The 15435-nt window shown below is 38.1% G+C and overlaps 1 protein-coding gene across 2 annotated transcripts in view; it reads right to left on the bottom strand.

The window, feature by feature from the left end:
- Nucleotides 1–15435, bottom strand: part of LOC127434730 (acyl-CoA dehydrogenase family member 11-like) — an 85474-nt gene that overhangs the window by 11228 nt on the left and 58811 nt on the right. For both annotated transcript variants that reach the window (XM_051687672.1, XM_051687673.1), the window contains 6 exons: nt 11498–11570; nt 8648–8733; nt 6790–6861; nt 6163–6317; nt 4571–4687; nt 2037–2146 (listed from right to left, as the gene is read on the bottom strand). In XM_051687672.1, coding sequence (XP_051543632.1) covers nt 2037–2146; nt 4571–4687; nt 6163–6317; nt 6790–6861; nt 8648–8733; nt 11498–11570 — 613 coding nt within the window. The remainder of the gene's footprint in view (nt 1–2036; nt 2147–4570; nt 4688–6162; nt 6318–6789; nt 6862–8647; nt 8734–11497; nt 11571–15435) is intronic.

The raw sequence follows: 15435 nt of genomic DNA, 5'->3' as shown, positions 1-15435 counted from the left end.
ATTATAAGAAGTCACTGCCCGATTGGCCTGTAGCCTCATATACATATTCTTCTAAGTGTTTATACCCTGGTGCATCTTAGGGTATGACGCTACGTAGTGCAGCGTGATGTGACTCTGTTCCCCAAAGCGTTTCACTGCAATGTCGAGTGAACTGAATTGTTAGGGAACGTCTCCGGTTACACATGTAACCTCTGTTCCCTGAGATGAAGGGAACAAGATATTGCAAAACTTGGCCACACTACTACTTCTGACTTATGAGGTATGAGCGATGCGTTCTTGTCCTTCAGTCTGAAAATTCTGAAGCAATGGTGATTGAGCGCCCGCTTATATAGGGCAAAAGCAAGCCTAAAAGTGCGGGTCTCAAACACCATTGGCAATAATAAGATTGCCGTTATGATACAAGGGCTTCCAACTAGGTCGTAGAAAAGGAATTCCCCAAAGCATTTCACTGCAATGTCTCATTCCCTTCATCTCAGGGAACCGAGGTTACATGTATAACCGGAGACGTTTTCCATTCACACGAGAAGCGGTGAGAAATGCGCCAGTAGAAGTGCAATAATGCCACCCACTGCTTCAGCTCAGTTACCTCTTATGAATCACAGGGTGTGAGATGCCCTATGAGGCGATTACTGTAAATATTGTATTAGTTTTCATGTGAGTGATTGCACTTAAATAAAATGCCACTTATTTTTTCATAAAATGTTTATAACTATAAATATTGTAATAAGCTATATTTTATATTAAGGTAAAATGATAGTATCAAGGCTAAACAATGTCATTGTAAATATTGATGGGTCTTGCCACCTGTCTCGACATTTGATGAGTTCTGCAATTTTTTTTAATGACTAAAGAAACAGACTGCATGTTACTTCATATTTTTATTGGCAAATTGTTATAGTATAAATAACATCACATCAATAATTAAAATGGGAGGGCTACAAATGAACATTCAAAATCCACAAAACACTCTACCAATAACCCGCCTGGGCAATTGTATTTTCTGTTTATCTAAAGTTGATATTTCAGACACCTGTTGCAGAAGAGAAAATTGAAGTATACGGTCCATGGCCCATTTGCATACATAGCACAGTCGTCTATTTTCCAAACATAAGCTATACATGTTTCCGTAGTCTATTTTCACCTGGTACACCGACTCGTCCACTCACAGCTTTCCATGAGGTTGTTTTCCTATTTATGTCTTTATAAACGCTCAAAGAAACGTTATTTGTCAGGAGGTAATTCAGCAACATTGAGTATATTCATCTCCATGTTGTTTTTGACTACATAAAAGCTATGTGTCGTTTGATTGGTTGTGAATAAATTCAGCTCTGATTGGTCAGTGACAAGCGGGAGCCACGGAAAGATAAAATATTTTTATCTTGCGTGGTGAGCGCCGCAAGCATTCGTGCACAATATAGCGGCAGGTTTCTCGTGAACGAGCTTGGAAAGCGGCGCCGCTTCGACTGCCGCATCCATTTTGCCGCCTACGTCATCTCCCTCAATGAACATGAATAGGGAAAGCACGGTGACCGCGGCCCGTATAAAACTGCCTTAACACGTGCAGAACTGTGATGTCATCAACTGATTTAACATACTTGCAGTTAATAGGACAGGTTCTCTCTGTAGAAATTTGACCCACGTTAAACAGGCAGAGCGTGTCTACAGAGCGATACAGGTGCATTAGTGGAGGTTATAACTGTGCATGTCAATTTGGCACTTTATTTTCTTCACCAAACTGTATGATCCAGATGCGTCATTCAGTTTGAGACTAACCGTGGTGCAAATGCTTACCGAGCCGTGGGTGGCTAACCGTACGGTTAATTTTTTTCACCGCCAACCTTTACACCCCTAGTTTCCACGCCTCATCCACACTGGAATGGCGTATTTACCCACCAAAAATGAAAACACATACTCCATAACCGCATACTTTGGAAAGCGAAAAAAATAAAATAAAAACAGATTGGTGTGAATGTGGCCTTAGATACAGGTACCTGTTCTTATTGTTTCTAGAGTGGATAGAATAATACTTTTCTTACATTTCTGCGAGGGGGAAGTCATCAGACACTCCTGCACCCCCGTACACCTGAATGGCACAGTCCACCACCTTACATGCCATCCTGCCTGCTGCCACCTTTATCATAGCAATCTGTAGAAATAAAACATTCAAACCAGGTCAAGATCTTCAGTTAACGTGAGTGGGAAACAGATCTATGTGTTTGTTTGTTTTGGTTATGTCCTTCATTTGAGTGTAGTCTAATGAAAAGGCATCATACTGAGAAGTTACAGGCAGCAGCATCTCTACAGGCTAAGCAGTAAAAGCTAATAAGATTCTGTCTCACTGACGGTAATCCTAGGATGTTTCGTACAATTATGGATTCATGCGGATCTGGTATGCATCCAACAAGACATTTAATTTTAAATACACAGACATGAGAGAATGAATATGAGATTTTCAATCATGTTTGTGCATCTGCTGGAGGACTGGGCCTCATTATAAACCAATCTCATGTGCATGTGTGTGTCTGTGTGTACGATTCAGAGTGTGTATGTGTACACTTTTAAAACCTCCCCAGTATGAGACATGCTTGAGGTGTGTGGCTTTTCTCAGAATCAACACTGTGAATCAAACATGAGGTGTTGGTTCAGCAATGTGGAAACAACTGGCTGGCTAATGTTAAAAGAATCGTTGCAAGCATTCGATTCATCCATTTTTGCGGAAACCTGATGCTGTGTTACCGTGACTACAGCCAGTAGGATACATAGCAATTCTTGCAGACACTAAGGAAACTTGCATTGTGGGAAAATGTCCCCTGCCAGGGCTGCGATGGAACACAGGTGCCGCTTTTCCATCATATGGAACCAATCCATATGTTTATACCGCAGAAAAGACAATTCAGTCATCCGTTTGCTATGCATGTTGCGTTGTGCAGGAACTCCAGCAACTTTATTTTCCCTGTTTGTTTAAGATAAAATTAATTTGTTTACAAAAACATATGTGTGGACTGATTGCTTGTTCACATATACACATGAGAACTTGCAATGTTTTTGCTTTTCACATGGCTCTTTCACAAGCTCTTTGGGAACTGCAGAAGTCAAGATTTTCACTGTATAATAACTAACATTTCAAGTTGTTCCTCCACTAAACTTATCATATGCCTTTAGAAGACTTGGAATGTGACACACGTATCTCATGCACTTGTTTTATGACACTTTTGGGTCAATTTTAATGCAACAACTGTGCATTTTATTCACTTTCACACAAATCACGAGTACAACGGCTGATTATGACTTTATAAACACATATTTTTCACTATTACTCACACACTTCTATGTTATGATATTGAAACACTTTTACTATAACGCATAATTTGAAAAACAATACATTTTAACACTTGTAATACAGACTCACCTACATCTATATTTATTCCAACCTGATTAGCTTGTGCGGTAGCTCATCTGATACTGTTGTACTTCAGACTTGTAAGACCGTGGTTCGAGCCCAGCAAACATGTAAGCTGACACGAGAGACCAAAGTGTAATTTAAGCAGCACAAAATGACGTAGTTGTTTCAGTAAATGTGCTTTTCATGTTGCATTTGCTTTTACAATATTTTCAGTTAGGTTTAGGTGTTGTTTAGGGTAAGGATGTCTGTTTTGTTCACCTTTCATTTGCTTTTAAGACACTATTGGTTAGGTTTAGGTTAAAGAGTTTGAGGTATGTTTTATTAATTAAAACCGTCTAATATTCACCTTAAAAACCTTGTCTAATTATGACATCATTTCACTTGCTTTTTGGCACCCCTGCTGGACATTTTACTGGAAAACTGCAGCCAAAAGTGTAATAAGGCACTTAATTTCATTTTGCTAAAATGTTGCCACGATCACGTAATGTTCATGAGATCAGGGTGATCATGAGGGTGAGTAAATGATGACAATTTCTTTCTTCTTTTTTTTGGTGAACTATCCTTTTAAATTACTTTGGAGGTTAAAATATGTTTTCAAAACACGTAAGACTTGTGTATGAATGTGTATGAAGAGAGTTCAGGCCTGGAAAGGGGATTTATATAATTCATACACTCACTGATCACCCTCATCCACCCTTGTGTCATAATTCAGGCGACTACTGCTCTCAAGGTTGGACGCATCCCATGTGAACATTTCACTCCTACAGACACATCTGTTGATGAACAGTGACAGATAGTTCTGAGATGAACTGTGGGAGTGTCTCTATCTCTCTCTGTGTGTGTGTGTATATATGTGAAGTTATGCAAGGTCAGTCTCTGAGAGTTGACTTTGCATCCTTTCCATCATCTTTTGAAGTGTCAGTTCATTCATTAGGTAGGAGTGACTAAGATTATAAACAGCATGAGAGACAGACAGAAAGAGGGGGAGCGAGAGGGTGACAGACGTCACAAGTTCAAAAGTGCAGAAAAATTTCTTAGCAACATGATAAATGTTATAAGAGAATAAATAAACTATACAAAAGCTACTCTCCTGCAATGCGATCAATTTTGTGATCCAAAAATATGATAAATTCTGTGCATTAAAATGTGTGCATTTGTATGTGTTACCTGTTTCCTTGCAGCCTTGTTGCCCTGTGTGTCCAGTGTGTGGGCCGCATGTAGTGTTAACAGACGTGTCTGAGCAATGGCAATTCGACACTCAGCTATCCAATGAGCTACCACCTCCTACACACAGAAACAAACCTCAACATACAGTAATATATAAGCAATCAAACGACCAACAAACTGTGTATATTATATACATTAAATCAAACAACAACTACAGAACTGATGTCAGTGGGGAGAGTACATACTGTACATCCTCCATGACATAAGTAGAAATTGCAATGAAATGCTCATCCTCTGGGTGTCAGTAATGAGCTGTTTGCTCTGGGCTATCATGAGACAGTGTTCAATCAAAACAGATACCAAAAGATTCCTCATTTTGGATTATTGAGGCTTAAGCCAAACCCTCCACAAAGTCATATTTACACAGAAGACATTCAGTCTCCTCTGTGACATTAGTAAACTCTGATAATAGTTTACCCTCTAACAACCTCAGCTAGCTGATCCCCAACTCCTCTTTAATTGTAATACAAATAAAATTCAGTACCTTCTGCTCTTCAGTTTGTGCATAAACATAAAGAAACATAAATATCCTTTATCAAGCATCTCAACTTCCATTATGGCCAGTATAAATCCACATTTATGTCATGTGTTATTTTAATATGATGTAAATTGTAAAATGTACTGTAATTTGTGCAATTGCAAGTTATTGGAGCATTGAACATTGCACTTATTTAAGCTGGGTTTTACACACACTCAAAAAAAATCTGTTAGTGCTTTAAAATGCACCAATGCACCGCAAACTTATAATAACGATAATAATACTCAATTTATAGTGCTATGTGGCATTTCATTTTTTATCAGTATTAAAATATTTTTAAGATAATTATGAACAATACCAAAATTATCTAATCAGAAAAAAACAAACTTGCATCACTTAATAAAGAATTGCATTCAAATATAAAGTACACCCCTGCTTTCTGTATTTATAACCCATATAGAAGGTAGCACACAAAACAAATGGGGAAAATGGGGGAAGATGCTCTCCTTAAGAAGGAGAGCATCTTCCCCCAATTTACTTCTAAATTTACTTCCAATTTACTTCTAAATTGTAACATATTTAGATATGATTTAAGCATATACAGGATGATGATGCATCACCCAGTATATCATCACAGGACACAAATAGAACAATTTACTAATATAGTTGTCATAATACAAAATAAGAAAATATGAAAAGGGGCCATCTTACCCCACTATTGGTTTTGTTTTAACACCACAAACCTAATTGCCAAATGTCCATAAATCCCCCATAAAAAGTAGACATAAAAACTTTTTATATCCGACATTATAGAATGTGACAGATCATAATTTTACAATGACACACAATTAGATCAATTAACCTCAAAACAGTTCTGATGGAATAAATATCCCAATTGTTCAGGTTCAGATGAAATGTCAATATTAAAAGGAGCACAGCCATTCAATAAATGTGTTGAGATGAGATTTAGTGCCATCTATGGTGAAAAGAAAAAGTTAATGTGTGGGGCTCATCTTACCACTTAACAACAAACAACACATGAACTACAACTTACATGCTGGTACAGCTTCTTTCCAAAGGTGTGTCTCTGGGCTGCTCGCTGGCATAGTAACTCCAGTGCCCACTCTGCCAACCCCACAGCCCTCATGCAGTGGTGAAGTCTACCTGGTCCCAGCCGTCCCTGAGCTATCTCAAAACCCCTTCCCTCACCTGCAATCAGTGAAAGAGAGAGCATACAAACATGTGAAGCAAGTCTAATTAATAATCCAGTAAAACAAGAGGCGACCATTATATTATATTTTATTGTATTATAAGCATTCCTCTGTTTAAGGCAAATTAACTAGGACATTTTACAACCAGACTCGGGTGTTTAAAAAATAATTAGGTCAACCAACCAGTAAGTCCCCACAAGGTATTTCATTTTAAAGTTTATCACGTTAAATGTCTGCTCTATGCCTTTTTAATCCATATCTATTATGGTTTAATAAATGAATTCCTGGTATTGGAAAAAAAAAGCAGACTTCATTCTTGTGAGCAAATGCCTGGGGTGCTGAAGTTATTGAAGTTTTTGTGGGCTCATTAGGCAGTGTGCAGGAAAAGCTCTCTCTCTTTCTCTCTCTCTCTCTCAGACACACACACACGCACATACACACAGACAGATTTCGATGATTCTGTATCTCACCAAGAAGAATGTTGGAAGCAGGAACTCGCACGTTGTCAAAGTGGATCACGAAATGGCCACCATGGATTGCATCTACAGAGACAAATCACGAATTTAATATCACAGCAAATCATGGTAAAAGCAAGGGTCCATCAGAGCTCTAGCCCATGAAACATACAGGGATGAATTAACAAAATACATGCGCCGTATCCCCCCCCCGCCGCCTTATTCTCTAAATAATAGCGCTGCATTTTGAGAATTTAAATTAATTGTCATTCTTGTCAGCGAAAACACACCTCCTTTCTATGTAAATTTGGCTTATTATAGATTGCGTTTTATTGACAAAACTAATTGCTATTTGCCTGCCACAATTACCACTATACTATTACCGCCCACACAAAGCCAACAGTAAACAGAATTTTATTAAATATAAATTGAGTACATTTTTCATTGATCACAGGAGAAGAGCATTATAACTAGTTGTTCAGATGAAAATGCAATAAAATGTAGAAAAATTTGAAGCAATCGCTCTCTTGGTTATTAGCGCATTAAAAAAGCGTATTCACCTGCTATGAACAAAGAAGCGGAGTTAAGCACAAAATCTCTCATAATACATGAGTTTTACGCCTCACTGTCCCCCTGGAAGTTCCAGCCCTCAACTCCCCTCTGAAGGCACATGCCCTCTCTGCTGCAGCCCCCCTGAAGGCATATGCCTTCTTCACTGCAGCCCCCCCCGACCCCCCAGAGGCCCCCATCTTCACTGCAGCACCCACCGGAGGCACCCGTCCCCAATGCAGCCCCACCGGAGGCGACCGCCCTAGTTGCCACAGCCCCCCTGGAGGCGCCTGTCTGGTTTGCCCTAGGTATGCCTGTCCCTCTCGGTTGTGTCTTTGTGTATAGAGGGGGTAGTGTCAGGATCCTGCCTTTTCTGTCTGGTAATTTTCTTAATCTTTAGTGGCTGGATCGTGACACTCTTGTTATATTGCGTTTTCTTCTGCTGTCTTGTCTATCATGTTCCCTGCCCTACCTGTTTCTGTTCCTTATCATTCCCTGGCCCCACCCCCTCATTTTTCTGATCATTAGATAATTTGCCTAACCTGTTCTCCTCGTTACCCTCCTCATTTCCTTCTCATTATATTCCCCTTGTGTGCTCTGTCCTGTGCTGGATTCTTCCTCCTGTTTCCCTTGTGCTTTCCTGTCGGTTTGGTTTTATATTTTTATATTCTGGTCTAATGCCTTCTGTTAATTTGATATTTAGTTAGTATTTCTGTTTATTGCTTTTCTTAAGTTTTTGTCCTCTCATGGGAGTTTTAGCTTTTAGCCCAGTGGACCACTGTCCGTGCCTTTGTGTTTCGTTTTTGCATCCTGAATTTTTGACCTTCTGCGCTTGGGGTTCACTTTCACAATAGATGACAATGGTAGTAATGCCACCTGTAGGAAAAACAAGTGTAATCACTGGCATGCAAGATGGAGAATTTCCATGTTCAATTTGAATTCACCCCAAAAAAATTGGCAAGTTTGCGCTGTTACCTGATTTGCAGAATTCTTTCTGAATCGGTTGCTAAAACAGCGCAGACAGCGCGTGCACTCTCAGAGGGTGCAATGCATTTTTAGTGAATTTCTCCACAATCTTTAATCCGTTTCATTGCACACACTGAAAGGATAAGGATGTGGAAAGACAGGGTTGGAAGAACAGTGGGAATCTAAAAGTAGACCATGACATGATGAGTGTTTTCATATGGGTAGATAGCTGTGTGGAGAGATAGTGATGTGTGAGAGACTTTAAAGTAGAGATGAAACGAGAGTCACAGAGTGAACCTGAGGTGAAGATCTGATAAGCTGTGATGTGGCACAGTAGATTCTGCAACTAAATACTCACCGTCTTGTCCGAAAACAGTGAGTGGCCTTATCTTCTTCACTCCAGGTGTGTTCATAGGGACGAGAATCATGCTGTGCAGCCCATGCCTGGAAAACATCACAGCCACATTCACATCATTACTGGAAAACAAAAAAATTCCTAAACAGATGGTAACACTTTACAGAGTCAACATTACACAAATTACACAATAATACAATGAATTACAATAAAACTTTGCATGTGTCATTTTACACTGTTACTGTATGCTTCCATTGTATTGGAAAGTGCAGTATTCTGCCTAATTTCTCTTTTTTGGTTTCAGCAAAAGAAAGTAAGTCATACAGGTTTGGGAAAAACTTGAGGGTGAGTACATGATGAGAGGATGTCCATTTCTGGGTGAACTATCCCTTTGAACTGGCCATTTTTGCATGGAGATTAGACTGAAATGATCAAGGACCTTGTTGGAATCCTACTGGTTCCTATTGTTGGGATCCTTTACTTGTGTCTTAAACATTTCATTTGTTATATACCAATTTGAGTAATATACCATCTTCTTTTGGTTTTTAGGAATACAAGTATCTATCCTACTTTTTCTGGTGGGCCAAGTTTCTGATCATTGATTGGGTGTCATTGATGTATAAATGTGGGTGGTCATGTTAATGTATTCGGGTTTCTGACATAATAAATGCAAGGATTTCAGAAGGAAACATTTTTGCAGCTCCGACTTTTTGGACTGGGCAGGAAGTTTTGAGTTCTGAAACTTAAAGTATGTTTTCATAGTTCATCCAAATATTTTATTAAAAAAAAAAAAAAAAAAAAAAAAATCCTTAAGAATTCCTGAAATCTTAAGAAAATTTGTATTTCTCGTGATATGACCCCTTTCAACCTTCTATATGTGAACAGAATGTTCAGAGAATGTGCCTGTTGCTTGAGTTATTCAGGGGATATCAGGGTGAATCAATAGTAACTTAAGTTAAAAGACTCATAAATAAATACACGTGAATAGTTCGATTGGGAAAACCCTCTCCCTTTCTCTCTTCTCTCTCTCTCTTTGTATGTCTCTTTTCTGCCGCCAAGGTCACATCTCACTGCAGGGCAGATATCACTGAGATTAATTCTAATCAGAGAACCCTGTGGAGAAGATGGAAAGCAGGAAAGTAAAGACAGATAAAAAAAAGAGATGAAAGTAAGAGTGAATATGTGCAGCAGTGAAAAATTAATGAGGTCTTTCACAGCTAAGGTGTTTAGAGTGAAGGACAGAGACAATAAAAGAGCAAATACAATCAAATCCAAAACAACAATGTGAGCCAGAGTCACAGAGAGGGTAGAAATCATGTTACAAATAAATTATGACTTCTTTGATCAGAGTACAATTATTAAATGTATTCAAAAATATGCTGCCTATATTAAAGTAAATATTGTAAATATTTAAAAATATATGTATTTAATATCAGTAGTTAATATTTGTATTAATATGTAATAATATGTTAAATACTTAATATAAGTATTATCTTAAAATGTAACATTTAAGAGTTTTTACTATAGAATCAGAATTAGCTATTTGAGTGCTGAGTCTTTATATATATATATATATATTGTACCTTGTGTGGTTTGATTCTTCTACGAGGAGAAAAATTCTTAAGACCAGCAAATATTTACCTACCAGAGTCCACCTCGAACTCTATTTTTACATTTCCATCTCTCTGAGTGAGGTCTGAACACAGAGAGATACCTCTGGACAGAGAACATTCAAACACAACAGGATTTTGGGAAGAACAACAAAGAAACGGAAAGTTGGTAAAACTTTGAGGGGGAGACCAGCATGCCTGCTCTAAACTCAGAGGTTGGACTTGTTTGGAGAGAAAGGAAAAGAAGACATGAAAGAAACTAAGGCGATCAAAGTTGGGATAAACTCTCACTGAACTCTGTCAATGGGAGAGAGAAAGAAAATATACAGGAGCACAAGCAGTCAGTCTCTTATTTGAACTACTAATTTGACATTTAGCCTTTTTTTATCCAAGGTGACATACAGTACACAATGATGATTGCAGGACTTGAACATCAACCTAACAGAAACTGTTTCTACTTTATTTTAATTTAGGTAGCAATTGGGGAGAAAGAGAGGGAACAGGATCATGTCTTGGGACAAACTTAAAGGGAAAGTTAAACCAATAATAAAAAGTCTATCATCATTTACTCACCCTCATGTCGTTCCAAACCAGTATGACTTTTTGTTACGAGGAAAAAGAATACATTTTAATTAATATTCCGGTCCGTCTATTCTATATAATAGCAGTTGATAGTGACTCACTTTAAAGCTTAAACAAGCACCCAGGGGGCCTGGGTAGCTCAGTGGTAAAAAGACACTGGTTACCACACTTGGAGTTCGCTAGTTCGCTGAGTGACTCAAGCCAGGTCTCCTAAGCAACCAAATTGGCCCGGTTGCTAGGGAGGGTAGAGTCCCATGGGGTAACCTCCTTGTGGTCTCTATAATGTGGTTCGTTCTCGGTGGGGCGCATGGTGAGTTGAGCGTGGTTGCCGCGGTGGATGGCGTAAAGCCTCCACACGCGCTATGTCTCCGTAGCAACGCGCTCAACAAGCCACGTGATAAGATACGTGGGTTGATGGTCTCAGACGCGGAGGCAACTGGGATTCATCCTCCGCCACCCGGATTGAGGCGAATCACTACGCAACCACGAGGACTTAAAAAGTGCACTGGGAATTGGGCATTCCAAATTGGGTGAAAAAGGGGAAAAAAACAAAAAAAAACAAACAAGCACCCAAACACATCATAAACGTAGTCCATATGATGTTTTTGTGAGAACTTGTGTTGTATAGCACTAAAAACAACATTTTTAAAAACAATGTTACCTGTCACTATTTGTGTCCAGAGACTTGCTCTTGCACATCACTACAGCAATCTCACACTTTGGGTTACCAGCACCTGGAATAAAAATTAAAATATAGTTTACCTCTCAGGTTTGGTACAGTATATTTTTATAAAGACAGGTTGAAAAAGCCATTAACAGACAATTCACTTTTTAACTTTAACATATACATAGACATATCAACTTTAAACATTTTGGTCTCTTTTTCTATGTGTTTGAGATTTTAATGTGCATACTTGATTTTAAGAAGTCCAGTAAGCAAGAAGAATGTGATTTTCACAGAAATGAGCTAGACAGTCTGACAGAAAGAGCCATATTTCAAGTACATTTTTATTAGATTTTTTTCTTGATATTTGTGGAATTTTAGAGGTTTTTAAACTAAACCCCCCACAATGTTCAATGATATGCAGGTCCCTTGGTATGGTTCAGCTCCCTTCTTCAATGCAAGTCTTTAGGACTACACTGTAAGGAAAGTTTGCAATCATTTTATCATCTGCCAGGTGAAAATTTTAAGAATGATTTAGACAAATATAAGCACACCTCTCTTTAAAACCCTAAAGTTTGAGCAACAGTAAAAGTTTGTCTTAGCAAGCACCTCTCTTGGACTAATACTGATGTTGTGGCAGTGGTGAGCAGTCTCCTCTAGAGGGAGCTGTTTCTCACTAGTCCTGCATTTCTACTTGCACTGTGTACAGTACGTAAATTGTTGCTTGAATTAAAGATTCTAGCATGTGCATGCACTTACACTTTCATGCAGACTCTCTCTTACACACATGCAACATAAGGGCTCAAAGCCCTTAAAACCAAAATCATTTACAGACCACAATAATGTACATCATGACTCAAAGCTGCAATAATTTACAGCAAAGTGAAGTGTACACAGGCCATCAAATGTGGGGTTGCAGTATGAGCCTGGGGGCAATATGTGATCCGAGGGACAGAGGGGTGTGTCCCACAATCATTCTTTCCTTTGTATTGTCCAGTATTCTGTCAAAGGACATAAGGACACCAGATCAGCATGATAATGCTTAGATGAAAGGGGTAAAGACCCATTTTTTTAGTGAATGTCTAAAATGTGGGGAAATATCCATATAATGGCTCTGTTTACCTTCATACCTCCATGTAGTAGATGAAAAACATTTATAATATCTTAAAAATTCTTCATGGCCTATGAATTAATAATTTATTACTGTAGTATCGCTTCAAACACGTATGAATTTCTTTTTCCGTTAGAACACAAAAAGGTGAATTTTCAAAAAGTTTCCTTCTGAAATCCTTGCATTTATTAAGTCAGAAACCCGAATATTTTAACATGACTACCCACATTTACACATCAATGACACCCAATCAATGATAAGAAACTTCACCAGAAAAAGTAGGATAGATACTTGTATTCCTAAAAACCAATAGAAGATGGTATATTACTCAAATTGGTATATAACAAATGAAATGTTTAAGATACAAGTTAAGGAAGCTAAGGGGGGGGGGGGGTATGGTGTCAGGTGCACTCGCAACGCTTATGTAACAAGCCGTTCTGGCGTGCATGCCAGTTTCAAATGGGTGAAGAGATGAATTAACTCTTAAATTTCGGTCTGTTCCTCTCACAATGCTATCGTATGGCTTCAGAATAATTGAAATCTAAGGCAGGAGTGTTATGGATGACTTTAAGGTGCTTTGATATTTGCTTTTGGAGCTTGGACAGCCACAATCATGATCCTCTCATCCCTCAATCTTGTGTTTCACAGATGAAAAAAGTTATACTGGTTTTGATCGATAAGGGTGAGTAAATGATGGCAGAAAGGTCGTTTGTATTTCAATGGTAAAGAATGTCAGTATATTTAATCAAGTGTAAATTATTGTACTGACTGCACTGGCCAGGATGGGCCAATCACAATCACAGTCGTTTAATATTACTGGATGAGGATTTTAAAAATAATTGTATAGAGACTGCTGAGGCTAATTTCCATTCACATGTTTGAATCATTGCAATTATCAGTTTTTATTAAAAATAACAAATCTAGTGTAAAACTGTCTCCAATGAAATTATGCGGACGAATGGAGGATTCAGTTTTCTGAGCGGCCAAGCACCCACTGGAGGAAGAAAACTTTGTGTCTCATGAAATACAACAGTCTTTGGCTGACAACATGTGCAATTTGCAATGTGTTCATGCCCAGAGGTTGCTCCTGCAGCAGTATCACTTTTTTTGTTTGTTTTTTTTTTTTTTATATAGGCATTATTTTTGTTTGTATGTATTTATGTAACACAGAAAGTATTCACAAAATAACAGAACAACCTAGTGACAGAAGTTCATAATTAAGGTCTTTTTCTTTTGTGAAGAGTGTAACTTTTATTTAGATTTTCTTTGTGTTTTTAAATAATAAAACAAATTCAGTAAAAAGGGGAAATATTATTTTATTTTTAATAATTTTCTATAAGAGTTTTTCTTGTTTCAAAGCGGGGCGTGAACTGAAATTTGCCATACTAAAGGTGAATAATGACTCCGGTCTGTCAAGCTCAAAAAAAGCTTAAAAAATTTAAGTCCTTATTCACCCTCAAATTAAATCATTAATAAAACACTAAAATCAAATAGGGCATTTACATCGATAATGTCAAACTCCACTTTTTTATTTTCACAGCTTTTTTAAAATTCATCTTTTATGTTCCACAGAAGACAGAAAGTCATACAGGTTTGAAGCGACATTAGAATAAGTAAATACTGACAAAATTTTAATTATTAGGTGAACTATCCAACTAGTTGAAATCACCCACCATCACTGCAGAATACGTGAAAAAAAGAGCCTTGGTTCCTTGTTGGCCTATTTATGGGACATTTGATGAGTGTAACAGATCTCCAATAGAGGTTAATGAGATTTCAGTAACAACAGTCAGTAGATGTGTCATCCTAAACATTATAAAGTTGGTTAAAGACAGCTAGAATAGTTGGGCATTGGCTTTAGACAACACTGAGTTAAACATGCAAAATAAAAAAATAAAAAAGACACAAACTGGGGCCCACCGGAGCTGTTCTCATCTGGTATGAAAAAAATTACAAGAATGAGGAAAATGTACCTACAACCACATACACGCACATTTACCAGCCATTTTCTCTCTATATTCTCTTTCTAAATCTAATACCTAGCAATAATATCTAAATTACATAAAATAGACTTTTATTGTTTTCTGCATCAAGCTAATTACAGTGACATCAGATTAATTCTAACCCACTCACAAAAAAATAAATGAAAAAATACACACAAACATATTATATATAGACACCGATCAGCCACAACATTAAAACCACCTGCCTAATATTGTGTATGTGCCCCTCGTGCCGCCAAAACAGCGCCAACCCGCATCTCAGAATAGCATTCTGAGATGTACATTCTTCTCACCACAATTGTACAGAGCGGTTATCAGAGTTACCGCAGACTTTGTCAATTCGAACCAGTCTGGCCATTCTCTGCTGACCTATCCCATCAACAAGGCATTTCCATCTGCAGAACTGCCACTCACTGGATGTTTTTTGTTTTTGGCACCATTCGGAGTAAATTCTAGAGACTGCTGTGCATGAATATCCCAGGAGATCTGCAGTAACAGAAATACTCAAACCAGCCCGTCTGGCACCAACAATCATGCCACAGTCCAAATCGCTCGGATCAAATTTTGTCCCCATTCTGATGGTTGAACATTAACTGAAGCTCCTGACCATATCTGCATTATTTTATGCACTGCAATGCTGCCACACGATTGGCTGATTAGATAATCGCATGGATGATTGTTGGTGCCAGACGGGCTGATTTGAGTGATTCTGTAACTGCTGATCTTCTGTCCAGAGTAGTTCGAACTGACAAAGTCTACAGTAACACAGATAACTGCTCTGTACAATTGCAGTGAGATGAATATAATCTCAGAATGCTATT

This window comes from Myxocyprinus asiaticus, chromosome 44 (genome assembly GCF_019703515.2).
Source record: "Myxocyprinus asiaticus isolate MX2 ecotype Aquarium Trade chromosome 44, UBuf_Myxa_2, whole genome shotgun sequence".
Lineage (NCBI taxonomy): Eukaryota > Metazoa > Chordata > Actinopteri > Cypriniformes > Catostomidae > Myxocyprinus > Myxocyprinus asiaticus.
The sequence above is the reverse complement of the archived record's forward strand: the minus strand, read 5'-3'. Positions and strand labels throughout refer to the sequence as shown.